The sequence below is a fragment of the Danio rerio genome, chromosome 12 (assembly GCF_049306965.1).
Source record: "Danio rerio strain Tuebingen ecotype United States chromosome 12, GRCz12tu, whole genome shotgun sequence".
Taxonomy (NCBI): domain Eukaryota; kingdom Metazoa; phylum Chordata; class Actinopteri; order Cypriniformes; family Danionidae; genus Danio; species Danio rerio.
This window is the reverse complement of record NC_133187.1, coordinates 47021079-47039969: the sequence shown is the minus strand read 5'-3', so window position 1 is coordinate 47039969 and position 18891 is coordinate 47021079. Positions and strand designations below refer to the sequence as shown.

The 18891-nt window shown below is 34.8% G+C and overlaps 1 protein-coding gene across 6 annotated transcripts in view; it reads left to right on the top strand.

Annotated features, from left to right (window-relative positions):
- Positions 1-9479: 9479 nt before the first annotated feature.
- The window catches only part of dock1 (dedicator of cytokinesis 1), a 525870-nt gene continuing 516458 nt past the window's right edge, over positions 9480-18891 (top strand). For 5 of the 6 annotated variants that reach the window (XR_012387688.1, XR_012387689.1, XM_073917871.1 and 2 more), the window contains exon 1: positions 9480-9659. Coding sequence is in view for 4 of the 6 variants with exons in the window: in XM_073917871.1 (XP_073773972.1) it covers positions 9617-9659 (43 nt within the window). In the remaining 2 variants the exon portion in view is untranslated. 6 annotated transcript variants of the gene reach the window in all.

Genomic DNA, 18891 nt, shown 5'->3' with positions numbered 1-18891 from the left:
TTTCCCAGGGGATAGCTTTTATAGCTACATTTTAAGTAGAGTAGCTAATAGCTTAGCTCACTACATTTTTCAAGTAGCTTGCCCAACACTGGGTACAGGTGCTATAATGCCACCAGGTTTCTGTACACAACCCTACTCAGAAATGCACAATAATGTTTTGTTACAAATAAAAAGTGATTTTAAGTAAATGTCTGGGGCAAATGCTAACTGGTGCATGTGTTGTTTAGTTGTTGCTTAAATGCAAGCGATACATTTACAATCATTACCTAAGCAGCTCATTTTTGAGAGGTTGTGTGTAATAAAGTGAATCAAAAGACAGTCTTTGTCCCACAGAGCAGCTTTAATTACAAGCATCTGGGGATGATTTATGTGCAAAGCAACATACTTTCACAGAAACAACAATTAACCTCAAACGGAGCGATAATTTCTCTGGAAATGCAGGAATTGAGTGAAGTCTGTGGCTATATGAGACGGTATCCCAGAGCAATCTTGTTTAATTGGTCCCCGTAATCAAATTTTCAGCAGTCGCCACAGTCTGCAGCTATTTATGACAGGGGAAATTGTCTCGTTATGAGTATTAGAGGATTCGTAATGTTTTATGCAGCGCTGTTAATTATGTTTTCCAGATTTTGATTATAAATCTTTTTTACCCAAAAACTAGGACAGAAGCACTAAAACAGATTAGTCTGTCAGTTCAGAGCCCAGTTAAAATGCACATCATAAGAGATCGAGCATATTAAAATTGCATCACAAGATGTTTCATCATAGATTCAGAATGATTCAAATTGCAAACAAGTATAATCTCACATTAAGTTTTGCTTATGCACCCATGCAAATACAATTGCGGGCAAAATCATGAGCTCTCTTGTGAAATATATGGGGCCCTATCATACACCCGGAGCAATGTGGCGCAAGACCCGGCGCAATACTTGTTTGGTAGTTTCAGCTTGGCGCAAGAGTCGTTTTGAGGCGTTGCGCTACACTGTTTAAATAGCAAATGCATTAGCGCTTATATGTGCGCCCATAGGCGTTCTGGTCTAAAAAGGAAGGTGTTCTGAGGCGGACCGCTGGCGCGTTGCTATTTTGAGAAACTATAATAGATTTTTCATTAGACCAAAACAGACCCGGTCTAAACTCCGGCGCAGAGTTGCGCCTCGCTTACACACTGCTTAATACGCACAAGAAAGCAATAGGCAAATATCTTTACATATGAAAAAAAATAAATATTAAGGATATACATAGGATATAATAAGAATAGATATAGGATATAAATATAAAGGATTAAAATATTACAAAACATATTATTTTCTAGCCTACATAAATATGAAAAATCACTGCTTTTATGCCTTCTTCATCTCGGGAGGCTTTTTCAGTTCCTTCATAACAATTTGCTTTTGTATAATGTTATTATTATTAGCAGTATTATTTATTATATCCATATTTATATTAGTTTTATTAAAAACAAGCTTAGATTTGCCCACCTGTCAGGTTTTAGACCATATGGGGCACAGCATGTGTTTTAGGATATAACTCAGGTTTTTGAGCACATTTTGCTATTATTGTTCATTTATTCGTTTGCTGGAAATTAGAACTGAATTTAGAAATAGTTTTGAAACGAATATTTGCGCTTAACAAACGCAATTAATTATTTATAGACTAATTGATGTCTGTCCGTAAAGGTTTCCCTATCCAAGAGCGAAAGTGACCATTTATCTCTCATTCTCACGCAGTAGATGCTCTGTTTAACAGTTTTCTGTTAAAAAAACTGTTAACTGTTTGCTTGTGAAATGCTCAGTTTTTCCACTTCCTCTTACTTTGCGTCCTGTAAATAGCGAATGCGCTCTTGGCGCGACGCAGCTGGCTCTTAAAGGGAATGGGAGATGAGACTCTAATTGGTTTATTCTCAAAACACACCTATAACTCATTAAGAAAATAAACTCAACCCCTTAACCCCTTAAATTAGCAAAAATGCGTTCTGACACGCCCTGAAAGCGTTTGCGCCCTGCATTTTGCGCTCTGCGCATGGACCGTCAAAATAGAGCCCTTAGTCTTTTTCAAATGATGTGTAACAGAGCAAGGAAAGTTTTACAGTATGTCTGATAATATTTTTTCTTCTGGAGAAAGTCTTATTTGTTGTATTTCGGCTAGAATAAAAGCAGTTTTTAATTTTTTAAAACCATTTTAAGGTCAATATTTTTAGCCTCCTGTGGTGCAAAATTCATTTGATTCATCTTATATTCATTTAATATAATAATAATAATAATAATAATAATAATGCATTTTATTTAAAGGCGCCTTTCATGACACTCAAGGTCACCGTACAGGACAGCTTGAACAATCAAATCAATTAAAAACACAATAAAAACAATAGAATACAATACAAACTTTAAAAATGCAATCAGTCAAAGACAATAGGCCGTTCTAAACAGATGTGTTTTGAGTTTGGACTTAAATTGTGAAAGAGAGTCTAAATTACGGAGATCAGGAGGAAGTGAATTCCAAAGCTGAGGAGCAGAGTGGCTGAAAGATCTGCTCCCCATGGTGACAAGGCGGACAGAGGGAACCGTGAGGTGAATGGAAAAGGAAGACCTGAGGGTTCGAGAAGGTGTGGCGATATGAACAAGATTAGCAAGATATGGAGGAGCGAGATTGTGGATGGCTTTAAAGGTGAGAAGAAGTATTTTATAATTAATTCTGAAAGAGATGGGAAGCCAGTGAAGCTGTTGTAGAATGGGTGTGATGTGACAGACAGAGGGGTTTTTGTGATAATGCGGGCTACAGCGTTTTGTACCAGCTGTAATTTATGAAGTGTTTATTTAGGGAGGCCAAACAGAAGGGAATTACAGTAATCTAAACGGGATGTGACTAAACTATGAACAAGAATGGCAGCAGACTGAGGTGTGACCGAAGGACGATTTATATTTCGAAGGTGGAAATAGGCGGACCAGGTGACATTATTATAAATATACTCATTAATATACATTATAAATGTCTGTTCTTTTATTCTTTCATAGATGCGCTGTTTAAGTTGGACCAAGTGGGACCACTTTAACATCTAATTATTACCAGACAAGATCTGGATAAGTACATGATGATTTAACAAGCTATAAGTTTGGATGTGAGGTAAGACTGAAATGTAAATGGTCAAAAATGAAGTATGAGCGTTGATGTTACTGTGATTCATCCGGTATGTCACTGATGACCTTGTGGGCATTACAAACCAGATAAAAAGAGAACGCACTCTGTTTCTGTGTCTCACACTCTGCAGAAACCTGCGTTGCTGTATTATTGTCTGACCTACTTTGCAAAGAATACAACTTTAAAAGACACTTTGGGAAAGACTTTGTTTTCTTTACCACTGAGAGAGCCTCCTTAAAGAAATCAGCCACTACACCCCTTAAGCAATATTTGTTTTCAATTACCATTTAAATTCTACAGAACAAACCACTGTTATACAATGACTTGCCTAATTAACCTACACTGAAAACAATTATTCAAAGATGATTCCTTGGATTTACTCAATTTCTTTTCGTTAAAATGTTGTAAACAATTTATTTGGGCTCAATTTAAACAAACAAATTAAGTTGAACATTACTAAACTTAATTTGTTTGTTTAGATTCAACACAAACAAATTGTTTGCAACATATCTGCATGCAACACTTTTTTCAGTTAAGCCTTTAAATGTCACTTTAGGTTAAATTTTAGTGTCTTGAAAAATATCTAGTCAAATATCATGTTATTAGACATATATTCATTTATTTTTTTCTTTGGCTTAGTCCCTTTATTAATCTGGGGTCGCCACAGCGGAATGAACCGTCAACCTTTCCAGCATCTGTTTTAAACAGCGGATACCCTTCCAGCTGCAACCCATCACTGGAAACACCCATACACTCTCATTCACACACATGCACTTCGGACAATTTTAGCTTACCCAATTCAACTATACCACATGTCTTTGGACTTGTGGGGGAAACCAGAGCACCTAGAGGAAACCCATGCAAACACATGGAGAACATGCAAACTCCACACAAAAATGCCAACTGACCCAGCCGAGGCTTGAGCCAGCGACCTTTTATGCATGTCAAAGACGTGCAGTACAGGTGAACTGAGTAAATTGGCCGTATTGTGCATGTGTGTGAGAGTGTGTAGGGGTGTTTCCTAGTGTTGGGAAAAACATATGTGCTGCGTAAAATATATGCTGGATGAGTTGGTGGTTCATTCCGCTGTGGCGACTCCAGGTTAATAAAGGGACTAAGCCAAAAAGAAATTGAATGAATGAATATTTAACAGGAGGGCTCATTGACTCATTGACCACTACCTTAGATACATGCTGTAACTAAACCTTTTTCAACACTGGGGTTAGTTAGAATTGATTTATTGAGTAGCAAATCAGCATATATAGGATGACTTCTAAATGTTCAGGACACTGAATACTGACATTTTAGCTTTCATCACAGGAATACTTTACAATTTTAAATATATTCAAAGAGTGACAAGGTGGCTCAGTGGTTAGCACTGTGTACTCACAGCAAGAAGGTGGGTGCTGTGGTCGCAGCATTTCTGTGTGGAGTTTGCATGTTCCTTTGTCTTAGTCACTTTATTAAGCAGGGGTTGCCACAGTGGAATTAACTGCCAACTATTCCAGCATGTTTTATGCAGCCGATGCCCTTCCAGTCAGAACTCAGTCCTGGGAAACAAAACCCTCTCATTCACACATTCACTCACACACTATGAACAAGCTTAGTTTATCTAATACATAGCGCAGGTCTTTGGACTGCAAACTCCACACAGAAATGCCAACTGACCCAGCCAGCGACCTTCTTGCTGTGAGGCGATCTGAAATCATAAGTATGACTTGAAAACAACATTAGCATTATTTAATTGACTGTGAACAGTGTTGTACCTTGATATCACAAAATCACAAATCACAACCACATTTTGGAGTTTGGAATTTTGGAGAAGTAAAATGTACAATAATAATAATAATAATAATAATAATAATAATGATTTAATAAAATATAATAAAAATGTATATATTATCTGCCAACTTATCGAGAATATGTTTTACGCAGCCGATGCCCTTCCAACTGCAACCCATCACTGGGAAACATTCATACACACTTATTCACGCACTTCCACTACGGACAATTTAGCTTACCCAATTCACCTATAGTGCATGTGTTTGGACTTATGGGGGAATCCGAAGCACCTGGAGGAAACCCACGCCAACACGGGGAGAACATGCAAACTCCACACAGAAAAGCCAACTGACCCAGCCGAGGCTTGAAGCAGCAACCTTCTTGCTGTGAGGCAAACGTGCTACCCACTACGCCACCATGCACCTATATATATATGTGTGTGTGTGTGTGACCCTTCTTATCTTTTTGTTCATATTGTATCTTTGTAAATGTTAAAATGTTAAAAACTATACAGTTTTTTAAAAATGTTTAAAAAAATTTTTTTACAATTTTTTCTTTAATTTTTAAAATGTTAAAAACTATACAGTTGAAGTCCGAATTATAAGCCCCCCTGTTTATTTTTCCCCAGTTTCTGAATCACTTTCAGATTTAAGTGCCATTCAAAGGCATAACTAGGTTAATTAGGTTAACTAGGCAAGTTAATTAGGCAAGTTATTGTATAATGATGGTTTGTTCTGTAGACTATAAACTATTTATATAATATTTTATTATTTAAGAAAGAACATTTACAAAGATTCAGTATGAACAAAGAGTTAAGAAGGGTTACATAAATACAATTCCACCAAATTAAACAAGTTTAAATGATTTACACCAAGACATTTACATTTATGGATGTAAAATTTAGCCAGAAAAAGCATTAAATTAATTATAAATGTACCATGAAAAGGATCTAAATTCAGAGAGTAACCAAAGAATACAACTTTTTGGGAAATATAAGTTTGGAAATAAGATTTTGTTTTTAATGAAATTGGAAAGTCAACCTAAAACACTTTACAGTAAGCACACTTCCACTTGTCCGATTTTTGACAGTATGCCATCATAAATTGTGAAAATAACCAATCAAAAAGGCTTTAAGAAGAATAACCAATAAAATAACCAATAAAAGAAGGCTTATTATTTAAACAGACAAACTGTGACTGAGGAAATGAACTGGCCAGTTTGTTATTTGCCTATTGGCTACAGGTTTTTATGTTAAACAACTTTTCACAAATTCTCAGTTTTGTTTGTTTTTATAATTGTTAAAAATAAATTAAAAAAATTATTATTTTTCACATTTCTAAAAGTCTAATCTCATTACAATATATATAAAACTGTATTAGCTTACAGTTTAAATGCACATTTGTAAATAAACATTCTTTGTGAACAAAAAACAGTATGATGAGCACTTTGATAAAAAATGTAGGAAGTATTTGCAAGCTAATCCAGCACGAATCAGTGCTTAAAATGTCACTAACAGTATTTGAACCTCATAATTTGAGGCTAATAACTGCAAAAAGGTCCACTTTTGGAAAAAAAGAACCACCCTTGTAATAGGCTGGCTACAGGCCTGGATTTTGATTGAGACTTCGACAGCTCATAATATTACATTTTTTAAAATTGTTTTATTAGTGCTTGAAGAACTACATTTAGAATAATACAAAAAGAAATGGAAAAGAAAAAAAAGAAAAATATCAGGGGTGTACAGAACAAGACATATAAGACAATGCATGAGTATACATACTAACAGAGAAGGGCTATGTGAGATTACAAAATCTAGAAGGTTTCATGTAAAAAAGCAGCTTTGATGGCTTTTTTATTAGTGCTTTGCTCTATGTTGTTTGTATAGTGTTTTAATTTAATTAGTGTAGCAGGATAAAATGGTTTTTGGTTATTACATTTGCATCTGTGAATATGGTACTGGTACTTTGTAAATATTATAATAGCATAAGCTTCCTTCTCTTTATTTATTTATTTTTGTAAAAACCCAATATTCTAAATGGATATTTGGCAATAATAAGTCATTTATGAAATTGGTCTTATATTTGCTTCGAGAACTGGCAATTCCAAAAACTATGCGGCAGTTTCTGGCTGCGACAAACAAAAGGAACAGTTTTGATCTATATTCTTTCTAAACTTGGAAAGAAAATGTTTGACGGGGTAAAATGTATGCAGAATTTTAAATGAGACCTCTTTAAATTTGTTTGTAATAAAGAATTTGTTAGGCAACGAATACCTTTTTCCAATTTAAATCTATGATGAACCCATTATGTACTAATTAAGAGAGACTGAAACAAGGAACATGTGGCCTCATTTTAGTAAGAAGAAAAACAAATTTGCCCACATAGTGTATCTTTAGGGTGTAACAAAGAGATATTTCCTGAAAATGAGCAACTTTTACATAGTGTGTAATAGCAGCAAAGACCATCGCAAATTCTTAATGGGACACAAGAAAATTAAAATGTGAAAAAACATTCTTCATAAGTCATTAGGTAACCTTGGGAATTTAGTCCCTGTCCCACCAAAAAAATAAATAAATAAAATAAAAATAAAATAAATAGTAATCCTTTTTCAACCTGTTTTTTTAAGAACAAGCTTTTAGGTTTGTACAAAATATTACAGTTGTTCCAAATATAGCATTAATGTGGGGAGAAATTATTTTTGTATGTTAAATTCCAAGCTAAAAGATTGTATGTGAAAGGCTGAAAGTTTAATAGGAAGTTTCTCTGCTTCATAGTCGCACAATATTTCATTTGTTTTATTTTATTATTATTTTTTAATCATGCTTTAAACAACAGATACATGACAATATAGTAAACAAAACCATGCCAGGGTGAGAGAAAGTAAATCATAACAACAGTACCAAAAATAAATAAATAAAACAAACATAAAAATAAGAGTATAAATAATTAGCTAAAATTCTTACAAATACAAATAAGCAGGATCTTTACAGTAATCAAATATTTTGAAACTAGAGCACAGTTGGACAGTTTTAATGGCTTTACGATTAGCACTATGCTAAATAGTGCAAAAGTAATTTTTCAGTTTCTTATAAAACAAAGTAAAACAGGGTTTTTTTGGGAAAATTTGCACTTATTAAAATTAAACTTAGCTAACAAATAAATAGGTTAATACCAAAAATGTTGTTATTCAAATCATCATAATAAAAATATCCAAAAATTACATTTTCAAAATGCAGATTAAAATTAAAGAATACCTTTTTTCTCTTTCTTTTTTTTTTATAAAAACAGAAGCATCATACCAAAACTTTTTAACATAACCACAGTGCCAACAGATGTGGGGTACAATTTCCAAATACAAAGAACAAAAAGAGCAATTTATATCAATATCCCTTTTAAATTTACTGAGGAAATGTTAAACTGGGTCGAATTTATGAATTAGTTTAAAAGATATTCCTTTTATCTTATTTGTAACCAAAAATTCGTAATGCAATGACCAAATACTTTCCCATTTAGGAATTCTTACAAAATTGTTCCAGGAGGAAATAGAGCTAGGGTTTGGAAACAACTTGGTTTAAAAAAAAAGAAAGTGAATAGATTTGTTATTTTCAGACTGTGAGAAACAAATTTTTACCACACATTGTATCAGCTAGACTGATTATGAGCTTATGAATCCAAGTTGCATCTCTAAATAAGGAAATAATATTAGAATTAATTGCAGAGAAAACAAGAGAAAATTCTTTGGGAGTTACAGGAGAGTTAAAATGTACAACTCGTCATATATCATAAGATACCCTTGAGTGTTCAACAATTGACAAACTAAAACAGTTCCCTTTTCAAACCACCTCTCCAAAAATAAACTCTTGCGTTTATACAAAATATGTCTATTGTTCCAAATAAAATAACGTTGTGGTGAAAAATTGTGCTTGTAGATCACGCCAACAAGGCTTGAGCATGAAAAGCAGAAAGCTTCACTTAATTTTACAAATTTATAATCGCATAATAATAGAACGTCAAAAATAAAATTGGGAATAAAATTGAAGAGAGAAGGTTTATTCAAACAGAATTTAAACCAATTATTTTTAAGAGTTTTATTTAGAGAAGGGAAATCTAAAAAGTCAAGACCCCATTTTTAAGGGAATTTAAAACAACAGATTTACGGATGAAGTGTTCACGATTCTTCCATAACAATTTAAATATAATCCTATCGATGGACTTCGCTGTTTTATCATGTAGATATGTGGTTGAAATATGTGAAATTCCTTCTACTTTCGAAAGAACTCTGCCCCTTTAGGATAAATCCCTTAATAACCAAGAAATGAATTTACTTTTTATCCTTTCGAAAACAGGGTTAAAGTTTAAGGAAACTCTATCTTGTTCATTTTTTGAAATGACAATACCTAAATAGTTAACAGCTTCCCTAACTGGTATACCTTCTACAGATAATAGGGGATAATTTTTAAAGCTCAATATGTTTTTTTGTGGGACTGTCCGGTCACGGTGACGCTGGTGTCCCACATGACAAAAAGTTTCTTACATCTCCCCCTCGCGGTTCTCGAGTTCAGTGATGGTGGATATGAAAATGGCGGCCAGTTGAGTCTTTCCACTCCTACAGAGAAGCGAGAAAAAGTGTGTGGAAAACCTCTGGATATCTGTTTGGAATAGCGACAGCAACACTCACAACACCTTCAGCAGTGAGGATGTCGCGCTGGGTGCCTACAAAAAAGGAGAAGTACGGAGTGGGTGAGTAAAAAAGGAAACTTGCAAGGGCTAAAACAACTTTTAGTCCCATTTCTTAAGTTGAGGGACAAACGGTGTTTACAGTTCCTCTCTTTCCATGCGACTGCTTTGGAATACTACAGCATATTTGGGGTTGTTTTATTATGATTATGTGCGTTTGTCTGTGTATTTGTTGCGCTTTTAGTGTGTTTGGGATGATATGTGTGTGTGTTTTCGTGGAGATTGATACAGACGCGCCTATTTCCAGTGTTTCCTGCACGGCGGCCTGAATGGAGATCATGGATGCATTGTTTGCTTATTGTTAGACGCGCGTTGATACTTTGTAACAACTTTTTTTCGCGCGTATGTGATGTAACTTTTTGATCGCGTTCCATTTTCCCGCGAAAGATGTAATCGCGCGCGTTGCTTTGATTCTAATTCTGGGTTCCCACTGTCACAGATAACATGGGCATATTAGAGAACTGCAGTGATTTCCTGCCACCGGATAAAATGTTTTATCTCCTACACTTAGCATAGGTTTTTTTCCTGCATGTTCAAACTATATGTATAAGCTCAATCTACACAATTCTTGAGCTTTTTGGGTGCAAAATTGATTTTCTGTGTTCAATCAACATATATTTAAGTTAAAGTTCACTTGAATGTGTTGAGACATTATGAAGGAATTGTTTGGAACTCAGCATTTTTACAGTGTACACACTCGCACTGATTGCCTGTCAGGGGTGGATCTAGTGATTTGGGGGTCCTAAGCAATTCTAGCCATGGGGTCCTTCATTTACAGTTCAGTGAAGTAAACTAGAATCCTCTAGAGCTCCAAAGTAAATCAATGCATCTCAATGTAATTAATGTGATTGATTTATAAATGTAAAGTATTAGTGGTAATTAAAGTAGTAAATATAGCTGATCATTTTAAATATTTAGGTATAATTATTGACTCTACTTTAAATGTTAAAAACACATCAAGACAGTTTCTAAAAGTGCTAAAGCAAGCCTGAGGATTTAAAGACATATTAGACATTGTTTACCTATGGCTGCTGCTAAATGTTTTTATGAATACAATGATTTTCCATCATTTATCTTAAATTGTGCCACAAGCTGGTCCCACACAAACATTACAACATTAAAACCATTGTATATGATCTATAAACAAACTAAACATTTCAGCTAAAAAGCCAAGGAGCTATCATTATTGTAACTGTATTGCACAACATGAATGAATAACATTCAACAGTTTCTTATTTTATGCTGATGTTGTTGTTCATTGTATAAAATGTTTAATAATCTTGCACCACCACCCCTCAAACAATGTGTGATTGTCTGCAAGGACAATATAAGACAGACTAGGTCATCGGTTAGAGGTTGATTTGTTCAGTTAAACTCAAGAGAACTGTTTTTAGACTATCAGTTTTTTTCAGTCAGAGCAGCAGAAAGATGGAATAAAATACCAGTGCATATCAGAGAGAGTACCACTTTTAATAATTTTTAAACTGTTCTTAACATTTGGCTTAAACTAAATTAAATATGCAGCCACTGATTTGATTTAATTTTATTGACTGTGATGTATTGTAGTGTAAGTATATATTGTGGTGTTTTTTTTTACTGTTAAATTTGTTACAACTTCCTGCCCAGGGACTACAGATGTAAATTAGCTTTATAGCAAACTCTGGCACAACATGTCATGTTGTACATTGTCCCTGTATAAATAAATAAAATAAAAATTATAATAATCTAGGCTATCACAGACATTCAATTCAATTCAATTCAGCTTTATTTGTATAGCGCTTTTACAATGTAGATTGTGTCAAAACAGCTTCACATAAATGGTCATAGTATCTGGAACAGTGTAGTTCAGTTTTTAGTGTTTAAGTTCAGTTCAACATCTTAAAGTTTACTACTACTACTACTACTACTACTACTACTACTACTAATAATAATAATAATAATAATTATTATTATTAATATTATTATTTAAAAACATTGCCACTCAAAAAAAACAGCACATTTTAATTTTGGGGCCCCAACAGTCCTAAAATGCACCCTTTATACTTTTATTTAATTTTTTGTTATATATTTAGATGTTGTTTTTTTATATCACATAAAACATGTTTACTATGTTATATCTTAATGCAAAAAAAAAAAAATATATATATATTTATATATTTTTTTTCTTTTTATAAATTTGACTACTGTATTGCTCTATGATTAATAGGCGGTGGACAAATTTGTTCAGATGTAATAATTATATTTTATGATATTATTACATAACATTATTATAATATTATATTTGAATTTATATTAAATAAAATTTTGTTACTTTAAAATTGTATTTGTTTAACTCTCCCCATACAAAATATGATAGAAAACAATGTTATATATTGTTTATAGGTATAATTTATACTTCTAGATATTTATCTGGGGCCCTAAGCGGCTGCTAAACTTGCTTATTGGTTAAATCCACCCCTTTTGCTTCTACATATTTTATTGGCTTTAAAAATGATTTAACATTATAGTCACAATGCACCAAAAGCCTGACCGACATCTTAATTTTATTGTATGTAGACATATTTCTTATTTTGTAGGGTATTTAAGATTGAATCCTCAGGAATACTTTTATTTAGATGGTTCAGCAATCCAATGTAATATTGGTGTAATTAAAAAAAAAAAAAAATTTTGTATTTCCCACTCTCACATTTATATCTTGTGAAAAAATCTATGTATAATTTTGAAAATATTTAGTTTTTTTTTTTTGCTTGTTTATTTATAATCGAATTATATTAATTTAGTCCATTTTAAAGCAATGTTATTAAACTTTACTTTATTAATGTTTACTTTTACATTTATTTATATAAGCATAATTTTATACATTCAAAGTAAAGTCTCTACTTATTTATTTAGATTTTCTCTAAATTTTAATATTTTTTTAATTTAAATAATTTTTTATTTAATTTTATTTAAGTTTAATGATTTTTTAAATTTAAATGTATTTAATATTAAAATATACATTTTTTTAATTATTAACGATTTTTTTATTCATTAATAAAAATTTAATGATTTTTAAGAAATGTAATTTAATTAATTAATTTAATGTTTTAATTTTTATTTTATTTAACTTTTTTTTTTTTTAGCTGTTTAATGTACAGTTATTCAATTATCTTGAGACAATGCGTTTAAAACTTTACATTTATATGATTATATATTTATTTTATTTTATTTTGTAAATTTTTTTTTGCATTGTTTTACCCCAGAAGATTTTCCATTGCCCTTCTATCAACTTATCCGCAATAGACATCATCAGTAAAAGCTGAACTATATTTTCCCTTACAGTATATATTTCTTCCTTCTCGAACAGCATAATAGACTGCATTGTTGACATGCTGTTTGTTGTACGTTTGCCTCATTCCCCCTGCTGTGATTGACAGCTCTGAGTGAGTTGACTTGCGTGTTGTGACGCATTGCACTGCATGGTGCTGTTGTTGGTAAAATGTTTCCTTGAACATGCATAATACTATTAACAAATAAATAAATGACCTAGAAAGTCATTTAAGGGTGCAAACTCAGCTTTTGAAAGTTTAGAGATGACTTCATCTTGGATCAGCGGCGTCTTTTATTGTTTTCAAACTTTGTCTAGCCCATAATTCAAGTTTTATCTGCTCTCCTTCACTGAGACTCGAAATATCTCCAGTGTTCTTGTTGAATATATCTCTGCTCTGCTTGCTGGAGGAGAGAGGAGTTGTTTAGCTCTTTTAAATTATTGTGGTTAACATTGTGTCTGTGAGTGAAAGGTTACTCTCAGAATAAACTCTACCTGTTTGTGTTGCTCAGTGCGTTTATGGTGACTTCCACTTTGAGCTGGGAAAAAAACACACACACACACACACGAGGCGGTGTTGAAATGTCTAGTCTTGTGTTTGTGTATTTTTACCCTGAGGGCGGCTGAATTTTACTCTGTCATGTTTAAATAGTTTTGCCTCAGCATTGGTGTAATTTAAATTCTCAAGTGCATCAGGCTGAGTTGAGGCGTTCTCTGACTATACAGCAGGTAAAAGAGGAACAAGCTGTAGCATATTTCTGTGCTGTTGCTTCCTGCATAGTTGAACTATTAAAAGTGGCAACATTTTAAAGACTGTCTGGAGATTATATAAACAAGTCATTTTGCGCTTGCTTGCATATACATAGACTTCATATTGATGAATAACATACAAAGTGATTTTATTGGTGATGCTCTGAAAATACTTGTTTGAGATGTTTGTTGATGGTGTCAACTTTTTTTTTTGTATTACATTTAGGTCTTTCATGATGTCTAATTTTTGTTGCACTATATATTGGACCAAAATATATTGCGATAAACAATATTATTGTCATTTTAAGACCCTTTTATGCCACTTATTATGTATTGCCAGAATGACAATATAATATCATCACAATCCAAATACATTCTTCCAAAGAATGCAATACATTTTATTCTTAACCCTCTACAGCACTGCGCTGCCCTTAGGCAACAGAAAGTTTTCTTAAGGCTCGTGCTAAGCACAGATTTTTTTAAAATGATTGCAACCAATTAAAATGTTAGAAAATTATCAATGTTGACGCAGTAGCCTAGTGGTTACCGCGCAGACATAAGCTGCCTTTCCACTGCACACGACATTTGGACACGACTGTTGGAATACGCCCCCTTGTGGCAGTCGCACAGTTCTGACTTGCACCATGGGAGAGAAGCTGTTCTCGGTGGTTGAATGAATGAATGAATGAATACTAGAAACTCAGGCTGCTAAAAATATTGGATGAAATGTGGAGACAACATAAAACATTATTTTTATTACTTACGTTTATGAATAGAAATGTATTTTTAATATAGACTTTCTCTGATTAAAAAAATAACCAAATAAACACCTATTTCTCATCTTGCGCTCGCGGACATGCTTGAACAACTCTGGATTATAGGGATGCACGATATATCGGCGGCCATATCGTTATCGGCCGATAAATGCTTTTTTTAAGATTATCGTTATCGATTCGATGTCTAAATTAAGCCGATATCTTTAAGCCGATAAATTAGGTAATTGTATAGTCCTGCGTGCACGCATGGGCGGAACATGTTCAGACTTGTCCAGTGCACTTTAATGGAGCTCTCCTCACACTGTTTATTCCTTCAAAGTCCGTCCTTTCCTCATGTGGTAATGCTGTGCATTAATAACTCAGTAAGTAACCATGTTCCTCATCATTGTAGATAAGTTTGATTGAGTGTCATTGTGTATTTTGTTTTAAATCGCCTCAGAAAAAATGTGTAAACCTTTTCTGCTCTGTCTCTTTGTTGTGTTAGAGATAGCAGGGGAGATTCACTTATTACTTCAGAGCTGAATAACATTAGTTTCGGGGTGAACTCCCTTCTCTTTTAGTTGCAGCCTGTGCGCGCACACACACACATTGATCTAACAGCCTTGAGCCTTCACAGATCAACAGGGAAGAGCCTAGGTGCACCGGTTACTGAATCCAGCGTACGGGTTCTCAACTCGCCCCATTCTGTCTTTATATTCTGCTCTGCATTCTGGCTTTATATTCTGTTTGTCAAAGTCATTTGAGCTCAACGCTCAGGTTTGTATCAAAATCTGACTCTGAGGGCAAATCTGTGCCCTCACAGCGGTTTATCATAAACTTTTCATCGATCAATTCCTGCAATTGACAGCATGATTGAACACAGAAGCGCTGTCTGATTAAAAAGCACTGCCGCTATATGTGTTCAAAAGAATCTAAAACGCCAAATACAAGGAATTTATGCCGCATTTTCTAAAATAATACATTCTGTATCTAGCTTTTTACGTGTACAGTGGCTCTGAACTGTCAAAACACCTCTAAAAAAGGCTTTTTCAGACATGACATATTTGTTCATATGTACATCACAGTAACACGTTTTATTCAGGAACATTTGAGCTGGTTTTAGTCCTTAGCTCTTTTATTTTCATCTTATTTAAAATATATTTAACTTGCTTGTTGATTAAATCCTATTTTGTTATTTAACCTATTATTTTTATGCAACAGTCAAGTTGCATGTTAATTTGCTATTAAGTAAAGCAAATAATTTATTTTTTGCATGCTGATTTATGTGAAATCGTGAATATAGGTCTCTATAATCACCTTGCAATTGTGAAATTATAGCTTTTTTGCTTTGAGTATAGACTATTCAGTTTATGAGAGCAGTTCAATCTTTTATGAAGTTTGCTGTATAAAAAAAATAACATTTTGAAATATTTATAATTATCGGCCTATATATATCGGCTATCGGCCTCTAAGTCTGAAGGATTATCGGTTATCGATATCGGCGAAAAAATCCATATCCGTGCATCCCTACAAACGTTCCCTACAAACAAAAAAGTGTAATGTAAAGTAACAGAAGCTGCAATGTCTGCTACCAAATCTATTTACAGTAAATACTGTAGTGTTTTTTTAACCATACTGATACCTCCAATAGAGATAAAGAGGTTGCACGATCAGCTAATTCTTGCGAGAACCTTGATATTTCCCATGTTTTTTTTTGTGAGAGGGAAAACATAATTCACGTGGTTTACAGGGTAGGTGCAAAGCTATAAAAGCTTTTCACAGGAAGATCCCTAAAATCAGTCAAAGCTCACACTCTGATCAACCCTGTGGTTTTCAGTCATTTCATTGATGTTGAATTGGAATGAAGAATTTGATATGATTAAACATTAAGATATACTTCAAACTGTCTCAAAATAATTAAAATGCATCTGCTGAAGTTAATTGCTATTCTAAAGCTATTGATATTTTTTCAGTGATTTTCAGCGTAGTTCTGCATAGCAGAAGTGTTTCTCTTCAGTTGCTTCAGAACGCAGCAGCACGAGTGGTCTTTAATGAACCTAAAAGAGCACATGTCACTCCGCTGCTCATCCGTTTGCACTGGCTGCCAGTTGCTGCTCGCATCAAATTCAAAGCTCTGATGTTTGCTTACAAAGCAACTTCTGGCTCTGCTCCTCCTTATCTGCTCTCACTTCTGCAGATTTATTGGCCCTCCAGAAACTTGCATTCTGTGAATGAACGTCGCCTCGTGGTTCCATCCCAAAGAGGAAAGAAATCACTTTCCCGAACTCTCGCATTCAATCTGCCCAGTTGGTGGAATGAACTCCCTAACTGCATCAGAACAGCAGAGTCACTCGCTGTCTTTAAGAAACGACTAAAAACTCAACTATTTAGTCTCCACTTTCCTTCCTAATCTGCAATTGCCTCTCTAGATGTACCACAAACTGTACAAAAAAAAAACCTACATTACTAATGCTTTGCTTCTTAGACTTTACACACCTGAAACTTGCCTACAGCACTTATTCATTGTTGCTCTTATAGTTGTGTAAATTGCTTCCTTGTCCTCATTTGTAAGTCGCTTTGGATAAAAGCGTCTGCTAAATGACTAAATGTAAATGTAGCGGTTATCAGATATGGCAGTTTATGGGTTTTGTCAGTAACAGGTTAATTTTTACGTCCTCTTTTCTTTTTCTTCTTTTTCCACACCTCTGTCTCTCTGCATGAGTAAGTTGTGTGGTATTTGAGGAAGTGTTTCACTGACGGAGGTGTGCGTAGGGTTACTCGCTGTCGTTCCATAAGAGTTTCCAAAGCAGCTTTAATAGGCTTTGCGTGTTCAGTTTGGTCCATTCATTCAGGCTTTGAGAACAACAGATGTGAGGTTTGTTGATGGGCTGGACACATTGTGGTGGTGATGCATGCACAGTAAAATGTTACTTCATGTGATATGCGCAGGCTCTTGTGTACTGTTTCGTTATATTGGTGGCTGTTTTTCCCCTATTGACTTCCATTATAATGACATTTTTGATTGCAAAGCCATGCCAGCATATAATCATGCATTCTCTATTGTTGTTGGTGCTCCCTGTTGGGAAGAGGTACAATGGGTAATTTTTACTGTTGATCATCCGTTGGCAGCATTAACCCATTATATAGGCCTGTACAAACATATTCTGGCTTTTGTTTTATGGAGTAAAACAGCAGATTATAGTGTGTGTACATAAATACACTTAAGCCTGGTTTATACTTCTGCGTCAAGTGACCGGCGTAACTCACGGTGCAGGCAACGCGCGTAGCTGTTCATTTATACTTTTGCGCGCTGTCTCTGTTGGTCTGCATTAACACTTCCGAAACGCTAGTTGGCAGTGAGGTGTTAATGTTCCTCTGTGTCGAGTTTCTTCGCTGCTTTTTTGCTTTTCCTGAACACTTCCTGGATGTACAAGTGACTCAAACTCACTCGTTTTGAGGCAGGAACCGGCGGACGTGCAGCAACTTTAACTATGAGGTAAACACAAAACAAAACTTTCCATCTGGAGCTCCTTCACGGGACTCCACACTTGTAAACAATCGCTCGCGCCATTCGCGCGGCTCTCAGTCCCGCCCAAAATCGTCAGCGCTATCAAGCGACCAATCACAGAGCTTGCACTATGCGTTGTTGCGACGTGTAGTAACATTTTTTTGAGAGGTGCACGTCAGTGACGGCCACGGCGAAGGGCTATGCGTCAGCGCCGTAGCATACGCCGGCGTTTGACGCAGAAGTATAAATCAGCCTTTACTCTGTTTACTATTTTCTGAGAGCTGCGCTGCTTATTTTGATTTTCACAATGATGCGCTTGTCTCTAATTGAAAATAGCATTGTGTAATTGTTTTAGTAGTTACAAATACCCGTGCTTTTCACACAGTGTCTTACTAAGGCCGCATTTACACTGCACTGTTCAAGTGACTCGATTCCAATTTTTTTTCTTCTTCCATGTGGCACTGATCGCATATGGCCCGTGTACGTGTAAGCAGGAACAAATGACTTGGATTCCGATTTACTCAAATCAGATTTAGGCCTTGTTCATATGTGGAAATTTATCCGCTATGAATCGGATCTGTGTTCTCGTGTCTGCAGTGTAAAGCCTGGTTTATACTTCTGCGTCAAGTGACCGGCGTAACCCACGGCGCATGCAACGCGCGTAGCTGTGCATTTATACTTCTGCGCACTGTCTCTGTTGGTCTGCATTAACACTTCTTAAAACGCTAGTTGGCAGTGAGGTGTAAATGTTCCTCTGTGTCGAGTTTCTTCGGTGCTGTTTTGCTTTTCCTGAACAATTCCGGGATGTACAAGTGGCTCAAACTCGCTCATTTTGAGGCAGGAACCGGCGGACGTGCAACAACTTTAACTATGTGGTAAACACAAAACAAAACTTTTCATCTGGAGCTCCTTCAC